Raw genomic sequence first — 20,923 nt, forward strand, 5'->3', positions numbered from 1 at the left:
ATTAGACAAGAAGAGGGTATAAAAGGCATCCAAATTGGAAAAGAAGAAGTAAAATTATCCTTATTTGCAGATGACATGATATTGTACATAGAAAACCCAAAAGACTCAACTAAAAAACTAATTGACTTAATAAATGAATTTGGCAATGTAGCAGGATACAAAATTAACGCCAAGAAATCTACGGCATTCCTATACACCAATAGTGAACTTGCAGAAACAGAGACTAAAAAGGCAATCCCATTTACCATCGCACCAAAAAAATTAAGATACCTTGGAATAAACTTAACTAAGTAGGTAAAAGACCTATACACGGAAAACTACACGACACTGAAAAAAGAGATAGAGGAAGATGTAAACAGATGGAAGAACATACCATGTTCATGGATTGGTAGAATCAACATCATCAAAATGTCCATAGTTCCCAAAGCAATCTATAGGTTCAATGCACTCCCAATTAAAATACCAACATCATATTTCACTGACCTAGAAAAAACTCTTCAAAAGTTCATTGGAACAACAAAAGACCCCGAATAGCCAAAGCAATCCTGAGAAAGAAGAGTAAAGTAGGAGGGATCTCAATACCAGATTTCAAACTGTATTACAAAGCCACTGTTCTCAAAACAGCCTGGTACTGGCACAAAAACAGATACATAGATCAATGGAATAGAATTGAGAACCCAGATATCAACCCAAATCACTATGCTCAGTTAATATTTGACAAAGGAGGCACGAACATACAATGGAGTCAAGACCGTCTCTTCAATAAATGATGTTGAAAAAATTGGACAGATACATGCAAAGAATGAAACTGGATCACCAACTTACACCATACACAAAAATAAACTCAAAATGGATACAGGATTTAAACATAAGATGGGAAACCATAAAAATACTAGAAGCATCCACAGGCAGCAAAATCTCAGACATATGCCAAAAGAACTTCTTCAATGATACTTCCCCTAGGGCAATGGAAGCTAAAGAGAAAATAAACAAATGGGACTACATCAAAATAAAAAGCTTTTTTTACAGCAAAGGAAACCATCAACAAAACAACAAGAAAGCCCTCTGTATGAGAGAACATATTTGCAAATGTTATCACTGATAAAGGTTTAATCTCCAACATCTACAGACAGCTTACACAACTTAATAAAAGGAAGATAAATGACCCAATTAAAAAATGGGCAATGGATCTAAATAGAATCTTCTCAAAAGAAGACAGAAGGAAGGCCAAGAGGCATATGAAAACATGCTCAAAGTCACTAATTATCCGAGAAATGCAAATCAAAACAACAATGCGATACCATCTCACACCTGTCAGAATGGCCAACATCAACAAATCAACAAACGACAAGTGTTGGCGAGGTTGTGGAGAAAAAGGAACCCTCGTGCATTGCTGGTGGGAATGTAGACTGGTGCAACCACTGTGGGGAACAGTATGGAGCTTCCTCAAAAAACTGAAAATGGAACTCCCATTTGACCCAGTAATCCCACTCCTAGGAATATATCCCAAGAAGCTAGAAACATCAACCAGAAAGAATATATGCACCCCTATGTTCATAGTAGCACAATCTACAATAGCTAGGATTTGGAAACAGCCTAGGTGCCCATCAGCAGATGATTGGATCCAAAAGCTATGGTACATTTACACAATGGAATATTATGCAGCCATAAAAAAAAAAATTCTCATCGTTTGCAGCAACCTGGATGGAATTGGAGAACATCATGCTGAGTGAAACAAGCCAGTCAATGAAAGAGAGACACCACATGATCTCACTTATTTATGGATGATAAAGAACATTATAAACTGAAGAACCAAAAGATAGATATAGAGACAGTAAAGCAACAAGCAGACTGTCAAATTACAGCGGGGAGGCTGGGGAGATCTGGGGGAGATAAGAGATCAACTGAAGGACTTGTATCCATGCATATAAGTACAACCAATGGACACAAAACTCTGGGGAGGGAGGGTATGTACGGGGGGGGGGGGGGGTTGGTATATGTACAAAAATAATGACTTAATAAAAATATACATATAAATAAAAAAAGAAAATATTAGAGAACTTTCCATGACTCCCTCAAAAAATGTAACATTTTCCTAAATGCATTATAACAAAACAGTGACTGTCTCTAAATGACAAGAAGAAATTTAAAATGACACAGTTATAAATTTGATTATACTGCAAATAACAAAGAATCTTATCCTTTCTGCAAAACACAATATTTCACAATATTATACCTAATAATGATTAGTTATAAGCCAAAGCATCAGAATTTAATATATAAACAAAATATAATTATCATTTCTTTATTTGACAAACCTTCACATGTACCTTAAGTATAAAATTTTCTTTCATAAAGAAAAAAACAAAACAAAACACAAATCCCTGAGGTATTCCAGGGCCTATTGGAATTATATAAAGCCAATTCTATTCCAAAAAAGTTTCTTAAAATTCAAACGCTGTAAAGATTATCAAACTTATTTTACCAAAAGATTATATATAATTATTTTATTAAACAGTATTCGACTATTTATTCAAGGGTATAAAACACAAACATAGCCTAGCAAAACTTCAGTTCCCACTATTAAGGTCACCTTTTTTAAGTAATTAAGTAGCTGATTAAAATAACACAATATATAATTATTTCAACAATTTATAGAACTTTTGCTTCTTAGGCAAATACAGGAAAACCTTTTTCCCTTTTAACAGGCTGTAAAAGGACTAAGCAAATTCTGTATTAGCTTACTTTAGATTTACTTATCTAAGTAAATTATTCAGGTTACCTATAATATCCTTTTAAAATTTTCTTCACATGTCTTATATAACTTTACAAATCTTATTATTGATTTAGCTTTAGAACAACTAAATTCCCTTTTCCCTTGAAAAATGCATCTTCACACCTCATGCCTTCTATTACCAAAACCATATTTCTTTCCAATTAGCTAGAATTTCCAACTCTTAGAAACCTTAAATTTTAGTTGACAAGTTAAGTACTTAACATTTTTAAGATTAGAAATATACACATTTTAACATATAATTCAAATAAAATATAATACATATTCATTAATAGATTCAAATCTATCCTCTAGATCACATGTGTCAAACACAAGGCCCACGGGCCAAATCCGTCCCGCCAGGCCTTGCAATGTGGCCCGCACCGCGCTGTCATCACTGCACTCCGCTGTGTTTCCATCACAATGACAGTTTATGATTGTTCAGTAAACCATTCGGCCCGCGATTTAGGCTGGATTTTAGATTTTGGCCCCTTCTCTGATTGAGTTCGACACCCCTACTCTAGATTCTCTGTAATAAAAACCCCAAAGTAGGCAAACTCAAATTAATTAATATTTCAGTATCCCGTTATTTCAAAACTAGAGGCCCAATGCATAAAATTCGTGCAAGAGTAGACCTTTGCAGCTGGGTTCGGCTCCCTCAATCCCATGGCTGCCTTGGCTTTGTCAGGGAAGGACATCTGGAAAGATATATAGTCAAAAGCATATTACACTTTTATTATTATAGATACCTAGATATTTAATACTTTTTATTATTTAACCCAGCAAACACCAAAGTGTTAAGTTACCAAAGACTTTAGAAAATTATGTTTAGGCATAAAATTATCACTAAAAACCTTTATCATAAACCCTTCATTTTAGTTACATCTATTTATTATATCTTAGTAACTTTGAGATTTTAAAGCCAATTATTATTACCCAAGGCATTTTCTTGACAAAGTTTGTAACAGGGATAACTCAGTGGCTTTAATATAAAAGTACTATTTTATTTTTCTTTACAAAAATTATACTGACGAAGATGGCTGCCATCGGGAAGGCAGGTTACAAGGTAGTGTGTGAGTGAGAGAATGAAAGTAGAGAGTGTGGATGTGGGGGGAGTGTCTATTTGTGAGTGAGGGACAGCTATATTTTAAGGGACTGTTGGGGACTGCTGGACCAGGTTCCCCTGACTGGGCAGCCCCTACTGCTGCTGAAATCTCTTCCAGAGTGGGCGGCTCTGCTGCAGAGACCACATCATCTTGAAGGGGAGAGTGGTTGTGATCGGAAGCCTAACTTTACCTTCAACCAGGAAGAACTCAGATACCTCCCAGGACCCTAGAACCACAACACCCAGAGATCAGCTGCAAACCAGGTCTCAAGCAGCATGAATACACAGATGCAGATGAGACTTGCACCTTCTCACAGAAAGGTCAAATATCACCTAGAGAAAGATGAAGTCTGTGATCTAGGCTAGAGAAAGGCACACAGTGGAATCTAGAGTTTCAAAGGAAGTCTACGCCCCACAAAAATCCATGGCCGTTGGGGTCAGCATAGCCTGTGAATAAGGGGGTCCACAGTTTTCTTACTTAGTGTGCCTTCCTCTTGAATTTTTTGGAATAATATGAGGAAGATAGATTTCAGATTTTCTTTGAATGCTTGGTAGAACTCCTCTGTAAAGCCATCCAGACCAGGGCTTTTGTTTATTGGAAGATTTTTGATCACTGTTTCAATTTATTTTGTAGTTATCAGCCTATTCAAGTTTTTTTTTTATTCTTCTTGCTTGAGTTTTGGGAGCTTGTATTTTTCTAAGAATGTGTCCATTTCATCTAGGTTGTGCATTTTGTTGGAATAGAGTTGTTCATATTATTTTTTCATAATCATTTGTATTTCTGTGGAATTGGTTGTTACTTCACCTCTTTCATTTCTGATTCTGTTTATTTGGGTTCTCTCTCTTTACTTCTTGGTGATCTTCACTAGAGGTTCATCAATCTTGTTTATCCTTACAAAGAACCAGCTCATGGTTTTGTTAATCTGGTTCTTTGAAAAGAGTGAAAGGGGAGCTTGACCACCTCCCCAGAAGTCATAGGACTTCATCAGTTGAATTGGTCAGGAAACGGGTGGATTGTGTTTTTAAATTCTGAGTGAATGTCTGGTGAAAGTATGTGAGTGTTGAGGGAGAGGGCCTGCCTTCTCTTATCCTTCGTGTGGCTCCACAACCTTGGTTATGGAGTCCGAGTGGGCCTAACCTGTAGTTCCACGATTTGTCATATGGCATAATGGTGACTAACCCCCACGTGAAGGTGACCAGGCCTGGGGTTTATATGGGTGCATCTTAGCTAAGACAAATCTAAGCTCCAAAGGGATATTGCCAGGTGGGCAACTCAGTGAGGATCTGTGAAATTACTAATAGGTCACCACCTCCCTTGTCTGTCTCTCGATACCAATCATCATGGGGTCGAAACAAAGTAAACCCAATTCTCAATTGCATGTTGAAAATTTTGTTGAAAAATGTTGAAAAGGGTTTCAATGGAGACTATGGTATTAAAATGAACCCCAAATCCACTGAAGAAATTCTATGAATTACAATGACCAGCCTTTGAGGTTGGCTGGTCCTCGGAAGGGTCGGCTCCTTAAATAAGGGACTGATCAGGGCAGTCTGAAATGTAGTCATGAAAGACCCTGGACACTCAGATTAGTTTCCCTACAAGATAGCAGGTTAGAAATTGCTCAAACCTTGCTGCCTTGGGTCTGATTCTGCATGTGTAACAAGGGATAGAGTAAAGTTTTAATAGCAGGAGTGAAGAGGCAGGCAGGGCAGGTGCAGGCTAGGGAAAGGCAGGCAGGGGAGGAGCAGACTAAGGAAATCAGGCAGGAGAGGAGAAAGCAGAAAAGAAGCAGGCAGGAAAAAAGAAACAGGTCCCTCAGAAGGGAACCCAACCCCCTGTTTGGCCAGGAACCCCTGAGGAAGTTCTGCCAGTTTTACCACCTCCTTTAAAAAGGTGTGCCACAGGCAGCACCTCCCTCCACTGGTTTGGAAGGTCCAGAAAGTCTAAAAACACCACCCCCTGCTGTATCTCCTCAACTGGGCTCTCTATCCCTTGTTACTGGCTTTATGCTGAGCTTGTTGGGCAGTACTTACATTCAGCTGATCAAGGGCCCAAGCCACAACCAGCACGTCAGATGCCTCTCAGGGAGATTTGGGGTGCCCAAGTGCTTGGTGAAGATGGGAAGATGGGACCTTGCGGGAGGGAAGTCCAATTTATTATTATTAGCCCTTTACCACAAGTGACACCCTGTATTGGAAGCATCACAACCAAGTTTATTCTGAAAAATCCTCAGGCCACGGTAGACCTCCTAGAAATGATTTTCCAGACCCAGAAACCCTAGCAGCTCCTTTTTACATTCTTTAACACTAAGGAGCACATGAGAGTAGTATCAAAGGCTTGGAAGTGGCTCCAGATCCAGGACCCAGCAGGAATATTAGATACAGACAGATGGGCCAGGGAGGCCTTCCCAGATGAGGAACCTGATTGAAACCCGAACTCAGAAGATGGAAGGGCCAGGCTAGAAAGATATTGGCTGGCCTTCCTCCATGGGGTCAGGGCCAGAGCCAAGAAGCCCACCAATACGGCTAAAATCTCTGAGGTATTCCAGAAGTGTGATGAAAGTCCAGCAGCTTCCTATGAGAGACTATGTGAGACATACCGAATCTATACTCCCTTTAACCCTGAGTCCCTGGAAAATCACACTATGGTAAATGCCACTTTTGTAGGCACAGCCTAGCCTGATATCAGGAGAAAATTACAGAATCTGGAAAGTTTTGCCAGAAAAAAATGCCACTGAACTGCTGGAGATAGCAAACAAGGTTTTCATCAACTAAGACAGTGTGGCAAGGAAGAAAAGAGAATCCAAAGAAGGGCCAATATAATAGCAACGGCTTTTAGAGGCTCAAATTCTCAGACAGACCAGAAAGGGAAGTAAGACTATAGATCAGGGGGAAAAGGAAGAGCAAGTCTGAGATGAGACCAGAGTGTCTATTGTAAGGAGACAGGACACTGGAAGAATTAATGTTCCAAATGACGAAATAAGAAAACTGGACCCCCTTTTCCACCCAGTCGCTATCAACCAGAGCCACCTGAAGCAGATCTCATTGGGCTAGCAATGGTTGATTCCGACTAGGACAGACCGGCTCTCTTCAAGTAGGCCCCTATGAGCTCATGCTCAGAATGAAAATTGGGGCCAGACTGGCTTTATGCTGATACAAGAGCGGAGCCTCAGTATCACACAGAAAACAGTGCCTCTCTCAGAGAAGGAGGTCACCATTATTGGAGCCGCTGGGGCCAGACCCACAGACCATTCTGCCGCCCTCACCAATGCCAACTTGGTGGTCATCAAGTAATTCATGAATTCCTGTACTTGCCAGACTGCCCAGTGCCTCTCATGGGAAGAGATAGTTTAGCCAAGATGGGGGCAGAAATCACTTTTGCTCCAAATGGCTCAGCACAGCTTTGCCTAAGTGAGGAGACCTCCCCAATGATCCTGTCCCTAGCAGTGCAGGGGACAAGGAGACTTTATACCCCCCAGTCAAAGTTCTCACCATTAGAACCTGAATTAGAAAAAAAAATTCCTGCTCCGCTGGTGACTGTCTTAAAGCCTTGGGCACAGCCTGTTAAAACCTGTCAATATCCAATTCTGAGAAAAGCACGCCTAATTGGAATCCAGGTCCACTTAGACTGGCTGCTTTAGTGGGGACTTATTAAACAATGCATGTCTCCATGGAACATGCCACTCTTGCCTGTCAAAAAAGCTTTAGACTAACAACTACCATCCGGTGCATGATCTACGGGCTGTTAATGAGGCTGTTACAACTCTGCATTCAGCACTGCCAAATCCCTACACTCTTCTGGGGCTCATTCCATCAGAGGTGGAATGGTTTACATGACTAGATCTGAAAGATGCCTTTTTTCTGCCTTAGATTAGCTCCTTCCAGCCAGCCTCTTTTCGCTTTTGAATGGGAAAACCCAACTATAGGGGCCAAGAAGCAATTCATCTGGACCAAACTGCCACAAGGGTTCAAGAATTCCCCTACTCTTTTTAGTGGAGCACTTGCATCTAATCTGTCTAAGTTCCCAGGAAAGGACTTGGGGTGTGTTCTACTCCAATATGTAGATGACCTCCCACTGGCTAGCTCCACTGGAGCTCAGTGCTGGGAGGGAACACAAGCCCTTCTGAGACTATTAATTGAAGCAGGTTATTGAGTGTCTAAGAAAAAAAGCACAAATTTGTCAGAAAAAAGTCAAGTATCTAGGCTTTTGGATCACCCAAGGGCAATGAAGGCTAGGGACTGAAAGAAGGCAGGCAGTATGTGCCATCTAAGTCCCTAGCACCTGGCAGCAGATTCAGGAATTCCTGGGAGTGGCAGGGTTCTGTAGAATTTAGATCCCAGGGTTTTCAGACCTGGCTAAACCTCTCTATGAAGCTTTAAAGGGAGAAGAGAAGGCATCCATCGACTGGGGTCCCAAACAAGAGAAAACCTTTGTCACCATAAAGGCAAAGCTCACTGAGGCCCCAGCACTAGGGCTACCAGATGTGATATAAGACTAATCTTTTTGTTCACGAGAACAGTGGGGTAGCCCTAGGAGTTCTAACCCAGGAGTTTGGACTCTGGCAAAGACCAGTAGCCTATCTCTCCACACAGACTGACCCAGTAGCCTTTGGGTGGCCCCCATGTCTCAGGGCCTTGAAGCCACTGCATTGTTACTCAAGGAAGCAGATAAGCTTACCTTAGAACAAAACTTAAATGTAAAAGTACCTCATGCTATTGTCACTCTGATGGAAGTAAGGGGGCAGCACTGGCTGACTCATGCTTGAATGTCTCAATATCAAGGCCTGTTAAGTGAGAATCTGCAGGTATGATTAAAAGCTGTGAGAACTCCTAATCTTGCCACCTTTCTACCCATTGCAAAGGAGGCCCATGAGCATGATAACCTGTAATCCTAGAGGAGTTTTATTCCAACCGGCCAGATCTAACAGATAGGCCCTTGCCAAACCCAGACTTGGTATTGTACACAGATAGCAACAGCTTCTTAGATGAAGGAAAAAGATGAGCCGGATATGCAGTGGTATCAAACTTTGAGACAATTGAGGCACAGTCCATGCCTGAAGGATGGTCAGTGCAAAGGGCAGAACTTTGAGCCCTTGCTAGAGCCTTAGAACTAAGTAAGAATAAGCGTGCCAACATCTACACTAACTCGCACTATGCTTTTGCTACCCTGCATATCCATGGAACCATATATAAGGAAAGGGAGCTCTTGACAGCTGGAGGAAAAGGAATAGAAAACCAGAATGCGATTTTAAAATTACTAGAAGCAGTCTGGGAGCCCAAGGAAATAGTCGTCATCCATTGCAAAGGTCATCAGAAAGGGAAAGGCTCGGTATCAGAAGGAAACCACTGTGCTGACACCGCAGCCAAGCTGGCTGCTAAAGAATAAGTGGCACCGTCACGAATCGTGTTGGCAGCCAAATTACCTGAACCTCCAAAATACACTCCTCAGGAAGAGGAATGGGCCCAGCAAGAAGGGGGCAAGAGAAGGAAGGAAGGCTGGTGGATCATAGGTTCTATGTCCCAGAACAATTGGCCCATAAGGTAGTCCATCAGTAGCATGAACTCACTCATTTAGGGAAGAATGTCCTAGAAGCTTTGTTAGGCAGATACCTACCTAATTGCCCATCTTCCCTCCTTGTGTGCCTATCTCTCAGCACTGCCTCCTCTGTGCTCAGAACAATGCCAAACAGGGTTCTGTGGAACTGATAGGAGTTCAGCGCTGCGGGCAAGCTCCTTTTGAGGAGTTAAAAGTAGATTTTACAGAAATATGGCCTAGCAGAGGAAATAAATACCTGCTAGTTTTTGTTTGCACCTTTTCAGGTTGGTCGAGGAATATCCCACTCACATGGAAAAAGCAAGAGAAGTCACTAAGGAATTGCTGAAGGATATAATTCCAAGGTATGGAATTCCTCTGGCCCAGTTATTGTAGCAGAAATAGCACAACAGGAAGCTAAGGCTTTAGGAATTAAATGGAACCTACATACAGCCTACAGGTCTCAGAGTTCAGGGAAAGTAGAATGCATGAACCGGATTCTAAAGCAGACTATGGCTAAATTATGCCAAGAGACAACCTGATCCTGGACAGATATCTTGCCTCTTGTACTCCTGTGGGTATGCTGTGACCCAAGGGCCAAAGTAGGTTTCTCTCCTTGTGAAATTCTGTATGGTAGACCCACTCCCTTAATTCGGCCAAAGGGAGATTTGGGGGAAATAGGGAACTTGGAAATCCAGAAGCAACTACAAGGACTTGGAAAAACTGTCTTTGAGGTTCACAGATGGGTTATTGACTGACTACCCATCTCTCTAGGAATAGCCATATATCCTTATAAACCTGGAGACCAGGTTTGGGTAAAGGTTTGGAAAAAGGAGCCTCTCAAGCCTACCTGGAAAGGACCCTATCTAGTCATATGAACCATACCCACAGCTCTGAAGGTTGTAGGATTGAGCACCTGGATCCACCACTCATGTATGAAGGCAGCTCAGGAGCCAAGCAGCGATCAGTCCGAGTGGAAACTGACCTCAGATCTTGAAAATCACCTCCAGCTGCGCCTCAGCAAAGAAACAAAGGCCTCATCATGAATTGCTTGACCACTCTTTGTCATGCCATTCTTGGCTACATTTGCCGAGCAGGAGTAGTTATAATACTACTCTTCATTCTAGCAGTTCACTGCTGTGGACCCCCACTGTACAGGAACAGGGGGAATAACATAATCCCTTAATTAGAGCGTGTATGTTCCCACTTTTCCTTGCAACTACATATCCTGCTTAACCAGGACCAAGGATGATACCATTGTAAGTCTTTCCTCTTATCAGGGGAGGTAGTGCTACACCGGAATAAAGCTCTGTATATGGAAAACACAGATCTACTGGGCAGGTAACCTCCACAATCATTGTTAGGGATTCTCACGCAGTGCATATGTCTGTTGGGCCTGTAAGGGGGACCAACGTTTTGTTGACTGAGCCTGAGCCAGGGAAGCCATAGGACTAGAAACAACCAAACCACAGGAAGCATCCAAGGTACCGGTACCAGACGAAGAACTCGGCCACAGAGGCAATATGTCTTGGACCCCCAATTCCATCAGCTCCTCAATTCAACCCACCACCTCCTCAATATTATCAGCCCTAATTTTGCTAGTGATTGCTGGTTATGTCTTCCCCCAGGACCACTCCTATTAATGGATAGCCCAGTAAATATAGCTAAACCAGGAACTTAGCAGAAGAAATAATAGGACCTGTCATGACCAATGTGCAGCTAACTAATGTTGCTCCTATTTGTTTTAGCAGTACCCAGAGCCAACAGCCAACAGGTCACCTCCCAGATGATCTATGCAACTCAACTCTCAAGTCTGAAAACACTACTAACCCCGGGTACCTCTCTGCAGGAACATTCTACATGTGAGGAACCACTGCTTACCCCTGCCTGCCTGCCTGCAAACTGGATAGGAGTGTGCATGCCTGCCTATCTAACCCCAGATAGGTCTATTATATACAACAACCAATCCCATGAGACCCCCCCCCCCCCCGCTCAAAGCAGTAAGTAGATATGAGGACTCTGCAAGTAATCCCCCTTCTATTATAATAGAGCTCAGAATTGCAGGTAGTAAAGGACCTGGGATAGGGGGAATAGCTCACTCTGTCTCCTATTAAGTTTGACCCAAGAATTTTCAGAAGACAAAGAGAATAGCTGAGACTCTAATTGCCTTATAGGATCAAGCTGATTCCTTAGCCACAGTAGTACTACAGAATAGAAGAGGATTAGACTTACTAACAGGAGAGAAAGGTGAAATCTGCCTCTTCTTAGGAGAAGAGTACTGCTTTTACATCAACCAGTCAGGCATTGTCAGGGATTAGGCAAAGAATCTAATTGAACGAGCAACAACAACAACAAAAAAAGACAGGAGCTATCAGAGTCCTGGGCTGTTTGGGTCGGGATGTGTGTGTGTGTGTGTGTGTGTGTGTGTGTGTGTGTGTGTGTGGAAATAGCTTCTCCCATTGGCAGGACCTCCGTTAATGCTATTCATAGCTGTAATGTTAGGACCATGTCTTCTACATTTCTTAACTTGCTTTATCTCATTTTGCCTAGATGCCTTTAAACTTCAGATAGTCCTACAAATCAGAATAATTCCCTACAAACCTCTCCGAAAGGAAGGGTTTAATAAATGTGTTTATTAGAATTTACAGAATGCTAATCCCTTGGTCATCACCCCTTATCAGCAGGAAGCAGCTAAGAGTGGTCATCATCCCTGTTCATTGTAACATCCCATAGTCGTTATACCACAAGGCTAAAAAAAGTTTGTGAGACAAGGGGGGGAGGGGAAATAATAAGGCTAAAAGTCTAATTCCAATGTAACCCTGATATTTATAGAGGCTAGCAATCTGAATTTGTGCCAGCAATCTAATGTACATTCTTGATAACCTACAATTAAGTCATTGCCCCCTTCTCCACAAACTGGTCTTGCAAGAGCTATTACCTAAATGCTCACATTTTACAGAGGCCCTAAACCATGACACATCCCCCAGAGGGGGGTTATCAGCACTGGTGACAGGCAAGGCCCTTAGATAAGGTCTTAAGACCCCCAACACCTGGGGCTTTTGAAAAGCTCATGAAAGGTCTGGAAATATAATCCATATTTGGGAGATAAAGACACCAAAAAGGGATAAAAGTGGAGCTTCCACCATATTGGTTTGCTCAGAATTTGAGAGGCAACCTACTCTGAGTCCAACGGCATAATAAAGCTGTGTAACTCCATTTCTCTAAGCATTGCTTGGATTTCTTCAGTCTTCTACAACACCCCTATGTTTCCAACTCCAAGTTAATGACTAACTAGAGAAATGAAAGTGATTCTCTCTGTTCAATGTGACTGCCTGATGGTATAGTTTTGTTCCAGGTTAATAATTTTATTATAAATATGAGCTTATTTCCTGATCAAATTGACTTACAAAGTCCAATTTATTTATTTTTTATTTTTGGTACTGATTTGGTTCCATCAAAATATAGAAAGGTAACATTTACATTAAGTTTCAGGCTGAGCTAATGACTCACAGTCATTTCATTAGCTCAGCCTGAAACTTGATTATAGACTAATAAGAATGTGCATTAGGAATACTGATTAACTAGGTACAGAGTCAGGCTGCTAGCCCACCTCTCCATCCCCACCCAAATGTCTTATTTTCCTCATCATTATGTTTAGGAAATTCAAACAAGAAAGGAAGAGAGATGGCCATAGTGCCAAAACAACTGCCAGCCAAAGAGACAGAACCAAAGGCAGACAGAGATAGATGAGATATCTTCCATCACTTTAATCTGGGTCTAAGGATTCTCAACTCTGCAAGATTTCTCAAGTAGCCACACGGATTTATTTTCTGCCTTACGGTGCACTCGCCTATTGTACCATTTGGTAACTTCAATCTATTTGGCCTACGGAGAAATTACCTGGTCTCCCTCCATGACAGCAGGTGCTCCAGGACATAAAGCGATGCTTGGAGGAAAGGCAGTGGACTGGCTAAGGATGAGAGGGTTTTTTATATGTATCTCAGGGAGAACCCAATTAGGAGACCCAACTTCAAGCTCAGCTCTTTCATTTACTAACTTGGACCACTAAAAGGTGAACTCCACAAGAGCAGGTATTATTACTAATGACTGGTCACTATTATGGTGCCTAGAATGGTGCTTGGCACACAGATCTTCACTAAATGTTTCTAAAATAAATTATCCCTGCCTTGATGTCCTCATTTAAAAAAATGGATAGATAAGATTTATCTCTCTCCATTAGGGGTTTTGTGAGGCTCTAATAAAGTATAAACAGATGTCTGTTTTAAAATGTTTGGAAAGGTTACCTAAAAAACAAATATAAGCTGATAAGATTATTACCCAACAAAGTCCATTGAGCTTATATTTTATTATTTTTATTTTTTATTTTTTATTGATTTTTCACAGAGGAAGAGAGAGGGATAGAGAGTTAGAAACATCGATGAGAGAGAATCATCGATCAGCTGCTTCTTGCACACCCCCCACTGGGGATGTGCCGGCAACCAAGGTACATGCCCTTGCCCGGAATCAAACCCGGTAGCTTTCAGTCCACAGGCCGACGCTTTATCCACTGAGCCAAACCGGTTCCGGTGAGCTTATATTTTAAAAGACATAGAATAAAGAGTAAATATAAGTCATGGGGTGATAAGATATAGGAAAAATTAAGTAAGAAAATAAAAAAATTTTAACAGAGTGTTAAAGGATGTGCGGTAAGGGGAAATATGGGGATGGAGTGAGCCTTCTGGATATTGGAAATGAGGCAGAGGGAACAGCTAGTGCAGAGCCCCAGAGGCAGGAGTGTGTATGGTGGACAAGGAAGTAGCCAGTGTGGCTGATATGAAATGATCAAAGGGAAAGTGGTAGAATGGGATTTGTGCTGTGGTAAGGAATTTGGGCTTTTACTATGAGTGAGACAAGAAGGTTCTGATCACAGAATAGATCAAACTTATGATTTGACTTCTGACCAATGAATGGAAAACAGTGAGGAGAGAGGGTAGGAGTGAAACAGGGAGACCAGATAAGAGGTTGAAGCAACAATCCAAGCAAGGGAAGCCAGCAGCCTGAACCAGGGTGGTGTTGAAAGCTGGAAAGTGCTCACACACTTGATCCATTCTGAAGGCAAAGCTGACAGGACTTGCTGATGGACTAGACATGGGAAATAGGAGAGGAAGAGAAGACAAGGATGAGTCCAAGCTTTCAGTTAAACAACAAGAAAGGAGCTGCAATTGTCTGAAGTAGGGAGGACTGCAGCAGGAGCCAGATTATTTGGGATGTTAGGGTAGGATCAGGCTGTGTTTGGTTTTAACAAGGTTAAGCTCTGATACAAAGTGAGAACAATTCATCACTACCTCCTTCATGAAATACCTTCTGCATTCAGCCTCCAAGATACCAGCTCTCAAGTTCCCTCCTATTTCACTGGCCACTTCTCAACCTCCTTTGTTCCCTCTACTCTAAATGACTACCAGGTATGTAAACAGAGATATCAAGAAGTCAGTCAGACAAAGCCAAGTACAGAGTGTTTTGACAAGGGGAAAGAATAATCTGCTGTAGAAAGGATAGCTGTAGAAAGATGAGGTGGCTTAGGTAAACACACCTAAACTGCTGCCGTGCACAACAATTTCAAAACTACAACTAAAAAACAAAATGTCTATCACCCAGAACCATGGGAAAGCTGGCTGAATGGAAGCTCTACAACTAGATTGAAAGAGAAAGGAGCATTCAGGGCAAAGTGCTGAAAAACTGAAGTACATAGGCGTTAGCACGATATGGGCAGGCGGCGGATCCCGGCTGGCAGATGGCATTGGTTTCTTCAACACGAAGAGAGACAAGCTCCTAATCTCTCTGAAATCCAGTTTCTGGGGAGAAGCTAGACTGTCTGCCATCGGGTCAGAAAGTGAGGGTGGCTTGCTTGCAGAGCTGTGCGCAAGAATAATTGTTTGCTGTGTGGGGGCGTGAGATGGGCAGTCATCACTGTTGGCCACCCCCAGCCTAGTGATGCCCTGAGACTCTGCCCTGCACAATCTACAAACTCATCCAAGCTCCAAGCAGCGGCTTTTGCATATAAATGGCCTTCTCCATTGCAACCAGGTGCAGACAGCTCCAAAGTTTCCAAGCTCCAAGCAGGAAGGAAAGGACTGTGGCTCCTTGCTGTAGCCTCCTGCAGGTTGGCCTTAGACAGTAGCTGAACTGCACCCCAAGGGAGATCCAGAAGCCAGTTTACCTAGTGGTCAGTGTGAGATACCGGATTTTAACTTCTCACATCCATTAGTGACACATTCCAGAGGCAGACTCAGTGAGCACCAAAGCCCCACTGAGACAAGGCCTGCACCATAAGCGTGTCTGCAGCCCAGCAGTTCTTCCATTATAGACACAGTGAATCCTCACAGCCATTTGGCCTGGAAGTCAATTCCTCCCAGTGTACCAACAGCAGTTAAGTCTTAACTAAACCAAGACATTGCACTTAGCCCACAAATGGGTGTACCAAAAGCAACCACCTTTGGTGATTGGGGAAGCTGAGCTACTGGACCTATCACACAAAGCCACTCCATCAACACAGGGAGGCAACCAAAATGCAGACACAGAAGCATATCACGAATGGGATAGATGGAGGAAAGTAAACTACTAGACGACATAGAGTTCAGAATCATATTTATAAGGTTACTCAAGAATCTTCTAAAAACCGCTGAGAAACCTGAAGAGACTTTAAGGACCTTAATGAGAACGCCAAAAAAAAAAAAAAAAAGAAAAAAAAAGAAAGAAAAATGGAAAAGGACCAGTCAGAAATTAAGCATATACTGTCTGAAGTAAAGAATATACAGAAACTCAACTGTAGATCAACATACCCCAAGAGTCAAACCAAAGATCTGGAATATGAGGAAACAAAAAAACACCCAACCAGAGAGGCAGAAAGAAGAATCCGAAAATGTGAGGACAGTGTAAGGCAGCGTTTTTCAACCGCTGTTCCGCGGCATACTAGTGTGTCGCGAGATGTTGCCTGGTGCAGATAAGACAAGAATTTTATAATTTTTCACTATTTTGTTTACTTAATATTTCATAATAAAGTAATTATAAAATACTTTCTTTGTGTTTATTTGATTCCTATTCAAGAGAATTACTTTATATATAGTCAATATAGGCACAGAGTTAAATTTTTTAACATTTTCTAATGGTGGTGTGCCTCGTGATTTTTTTCATGAAACAAGTGTGCCTTTGCCCAAAAAAGGTTGAAAAACACTGGTGTAAGGAACCTCTGGGATGGCTTTAAGCGTACCAACATCCAGATTTTTTGGGGTGCCAGAAGAAGAGAGAGAGCAGAATATTGAAGGCCTATTGAAAGAAATAATGACAGAAAACTTTCCCTACATGGTGAAAGAAATAGACTTACAAATCCAGGAAATGCACAGAACCCCAAACAAGAGGAATCCAAAGAGGGCCACACCAAGACACATCATAATTAAAATGCCAAGGGCAAAAGACAAAGAGAGAATCTTGAAAGAAGCAAGAGAAAAAAGTTAGTTACCTACAAGGGAGTACCCATACAACTGTCAGCTGATTTCTCAACAGAAAATATGCAGGCCAGAAGGGAGTAGCAAGAAATATTCAAAGTGATGAACAGCAAGAACCTACAACCAAGATTACTCTACCCAGAAAAGCTATCATTCAGAATTGAAAGGCAGATAAAGAGCTTCACAGACAAGAAAAAGCTTAAGAAGTTCATCACCACCAAACCAGGATAACATGAAATGCTGAAGGGTATTCTTTAAGAAGAGGAAGAAGAAGAAAAAGGTAAAGGTAAAAACTATGAACAACAAAAAGACATCAAATACATACCTATCAACAAGTGAGTTACAAAATCAAGTGAATAAAAAATCTGAAGAACAGAATGGACTAATGAATATAATAGAATCAGGGGCATGGAAAGAGAGTGGATTGACCATCCTCAGGGGGAAGGAGATCTGAGGGGTGCAGGAAGAGATTGGACAAAAATCTTAAACCTATGGATGAAGACAGTGGCAGGGGGTAAGGGCATGGGGTGGGGTGGGGAATCAGGTGGAGGGGAGTTATGGGGGAGGGGAGGACACCTATAATAATCTGAACAATAAAGATTATATATTAAAAAAAAAAAAAAGAAAGATGAAGGCAAGAAGTGATATGGGGATTTGGCAAATGCAAGGTCATGGGTGACACAGACCATGGAAAAATAGAATTGGATTACTCCTAGAGGGAGGAAAAAAGAAAACACATACTCTCTAGAATCATTAGAAAAAATAATAATAAAAAAAAATTTTAAAAAAGCTCCTTCTTTTAGAACCATAGCAAAATCCTTCCCCCCACCCCTTATCAGGGAAGTTTCTAAGTATATGTCAAAGCCTGAGCATCACTCCTTCCTAAATAGACTTGCTTCACAGCCCAGACAAGGTCAGAGGGAGTAAAGGTGGAAAAGGAGACATCAACTCATTCTGGAAGTGAAATACCACCAATCTCTTTACTTGAAGGTCACCCACACCACTCACCACTAGTCTTCCCCACATGATTTGTAAGTATATTCCAGATAGAGCTTCACAAGAGAGGGCATAATAAATATTTATTATCATTTAAATTTAAAAATAAGTTCAAAAGTCTGAGCGATAAGCTGAAATACAATAAAAAGTAATATCTGAGTGTTAGTTAGACATCTTGCTGGCATGCAATGGTTCTTTTAATGCAGGAAAAGGTCCTGTAGAAATTTCCATGTTATTACATATTGTCTCCCCTTTTCACAGAAGATTCTAATGAAAATGAGGAGGACAAGGATACTAAGGCATAAAGGCAAAGGGTTGGGGCTGAGGTCAGACTGCCAGGAGAAGCAGACAGGAATTGAACCAAGAAAATCCTGATAGTTCTACCCATAATGCTACTCAGGGTACAATTCGATGGCTACTGCCCAGCAGGAGAAAAGCCAGTGTCTTCTTCCAAGTAATCATTTATGTCACATCTGTGGGGAGCAGGCTTGACATGATGCTCTGCCCTGTGATCCAGGCCAGCAAATTGGACTCACCTTCAGCTCCAGACACCCTCCGTCCCCCTGCCTGGAACACAGTCCTCATTACAAAGCCCAACCCTCTTTGTGGAAAACCAGCTGCACAGCCTCATCCACGTCATTCACAATGTGGGATGCCTCTATAAGCCCTGGACTAAAATTAAAGTCCCGGTGCCCATGGAAGGGAGGCTCCTCTCCTCCCTGAGCAGGCTCTGTGGACCCCGGGGCCTTGGGACTGTATACACCAGTGCACACCAGGATGGAGGCACAGCTCTGGGTTGCTGAGGATCGCTGCTTCAACAGACCACTGGCCCCCAGCTTCTCTGCCCGCTCATGCTTCGCCATCTGCAGGTATTGGTTGAACAGGTTGGCACCGTAGACATCAGACATAGGATTATCACTGGTAGGGGCAACCATACCGGAAAAGAAAAGAGGAGAAAACCGAAGTTCAGTGTTGTAAGGCGCAGAGAGCAGAGGACAATTATGGGGCAAGGAGTGTGCATTAAACATAGGGAAACATGGTGGATGAGAGGGGAAGGAAAAGTTGAGGTGATGGATAGAGCTTACCCTACAGCATAGAGCTTCTGGATGGGGGCAGCCCAACCCCGCCTCTCCGCCTGCTGCCTGATCAGTTCTTCTGCATACTGATAAGTGAGGATGCTGGGTTTGCCCATCAGGCCCTTGTATCTCAGCTCTTTGCCTGTCACTTTGCGGTAAATGGTTTCCAAGCACAGCAGAAACGTGCCATGGCCAAACCTACCAGAGAAGACAGCCCAACAGATCAGTCTTCGCTCCCTGGACTCTCCAGGCCACCTGCCATTCTCTGTGCAGTACCCTATCACTCATCCAGTGGTGACAGGTCAAAATAAAATTACTTCTAATAAGAATTACATTTATGACCTGCTATTATCTAATAACATTTATTGAGCACTGTTCTAACATTGGAGATACAAATCACATTTAATTCTCAGAAAAACTCTGAGATCATTGTTCTCATTTTACAAGTGAGGAAACTGAGACATAAAGAGATTAAGTAACTTGCCCAAGGTGGTAGCACTAGGATTTTACCCCAGGAATTAGGATTCCAGAAAGTTTAATTTTTGCTTTAGAATTGTGGCAGACCACTGGTTGCCATTCTCCCCTTCTTTCTTGGTGCCAATTTTTACTGAGCATAGTGCTACCAAGTGTAAAAACTATATTCCTTTCCTCCTCTGCAACAGGGTGTGTGGCCATGCGAATGCACTATAACCAGAGTCAATGAAATTAGAAATGCGGGGCTAACCATCTAGGAAATATTCTTAAATTGGGGAGGTGATGCTCTTCTCTACCTTCCCCTGTTCCTTTCTGCCTGGAATGCTGATATGACAGTTGAAGTTCAGGCAGCCATTTGGAATTATGTAATAAAGGGCTAAGGATTGCACAGCAAGAAAATAGAGGTACCTCTGTTCCTGACAGGTAGAGCTTCCATACAAGACTTGGACAGCCTACCCTAGACTTATTTTACACGAGAAGGAAACTTTTATCTTCTTTAAAATACTTTTGTTTTGGGTTTTAATCCCTTGCCGCTAAACCAAATCTCAACTGATACTGCACAAGATATAGAAGTTATATTTGTGTCATTTATTTATGTAATAAATTATACTTTCAAATTACTAAATAAAAGATTAATTTAAAATTTGGTTTGTAAATTGAAATCTTCCCCTTACTATTCAGTTCACAGCCTATTTAACCAACCCCCTTTACCTAGTGTCAGCATACCCTAATTTTGGAAGAATAACTCAGAAGAAAAAAAAATACCTAACCTCAAACTATAGGAAAATACTTGAAAAGTAACAAGAGACATTGTAATCCCCATCTCTTATGGGCTATTGAATGGCATGACTTGAGGCAGTGTTGGGCCCTGCTACCCTATTGATGGATTACACTCCCAGTTTACCGAAAGTCATGGGAAGGGGAGAAAACTCTAGACTAAGCATGTCAAACCTGTGGCTTATAGGCCCACACGGCGCACAATGAATATTTTTGTGATCCAGCCAATATAATGGTATGCAAGAAACGTTCTAATAAAAATTTCATAACTTAATTTTTACAATATTCTGTTACACATAATCTATATATATAAAAGGCTAATGTGCTAAGTGTCCCTCCAACTGTCTAATCAGTCACTATGACTTGTACTGACCACCAGGGGGCAGACACTCAATGCAGAAACTACTGTGATGAGCACTTGCCATTTATAGAGAAATAGCAACATGGACCTGGCACCAACAAAGCAACACTCAGCTTTTCCCAAGTGGGACACAGGCCCTGCCACCACTCCAGAACAACAGCCCACCAAATTGCAGCCGAAGCTGCTGAAACACCGTGGTGCAAACCCAGCCCAGCCCAGAAACGGTGGCTGTGGACACCGGGTAATGACATCACATAGTAATGCCCAGCTTCCTCTCCCTGTATAATAAAAGTATTTATTATAATGCTGACACTAGGTGAAGGGGTTTT

At 41.9% G+C, this 20,923-nt stretch overlaps 1 protein-coding gene and 1 long non-coding RNA gene across 4 annotated transcripts in view; both read right to left on the minus strand.

The window, feature by feature from the left end:
• Positions 1 to 3,218: 3,218 nt before the first annotated feature.
• Positions 3,219 to 14,841, minus strand: LOC123653241. Its single transcript, XR_006742915.1, has 3 exons — positions 14,829 to 14,841; positions 7,064 to 7,068; positions 3,219 to 3,641 (listed from the first exon to the last, which is right to left on the minus strand). It is a non-coding gene; the product is annotated as an uncharacterized LOC123653241 (long non-coding RNA).
• A 2,899-nt stretch (positions 14,842 to 17,740) lies between these two features.
• The window catches only part of HDHD5 (haloacid dehalogenase like hydrolase domain containing 5), a 33,650-nt gene continuing 30,467 nt past the window's right edge, over positions 17,741 to 20,923 (minus strand). For all 3 annotated transcript variants that reach the window (XM_036456563.1, XM_036456561.1, XM_036456562.1), the window contains exons 7-8: positions 18,992 to 19,180; positions 17,741 to 18,824 (exon numbers count right to left, since the gene is read on the minus strand). In XM_036456563.1, the coding sequence (XP_036312456.1) occupies positions 18,491 to 18,824; positions 18,992 to 19,180 (523 nt within the window). In that variant the 3' untranslated portion in view covers positions 17,741 to 18,490. The remainder of the gene's footprint in view (positions 18,825 to 18,991; positions 19,181 to 20,923) is intronic.

Source organism: Pipistrellus kuhlii, unplaced genomic scaffold (assembly GCF_014108245.1).
Source record: "Pipistrellus kuhlii isolate mPipKuh1 unplaced genomic scaffold, mPipKuh1.p scaffold_m20_p_3, whole genome shotgun sequence".
NCBI classification, from domain to species: Eukaryota; Metazoa; Chordata; class Mammalia; order Chiroptera; family Vespertilionidae; genus Pipistrellus; species Pipistrellus kuhlii.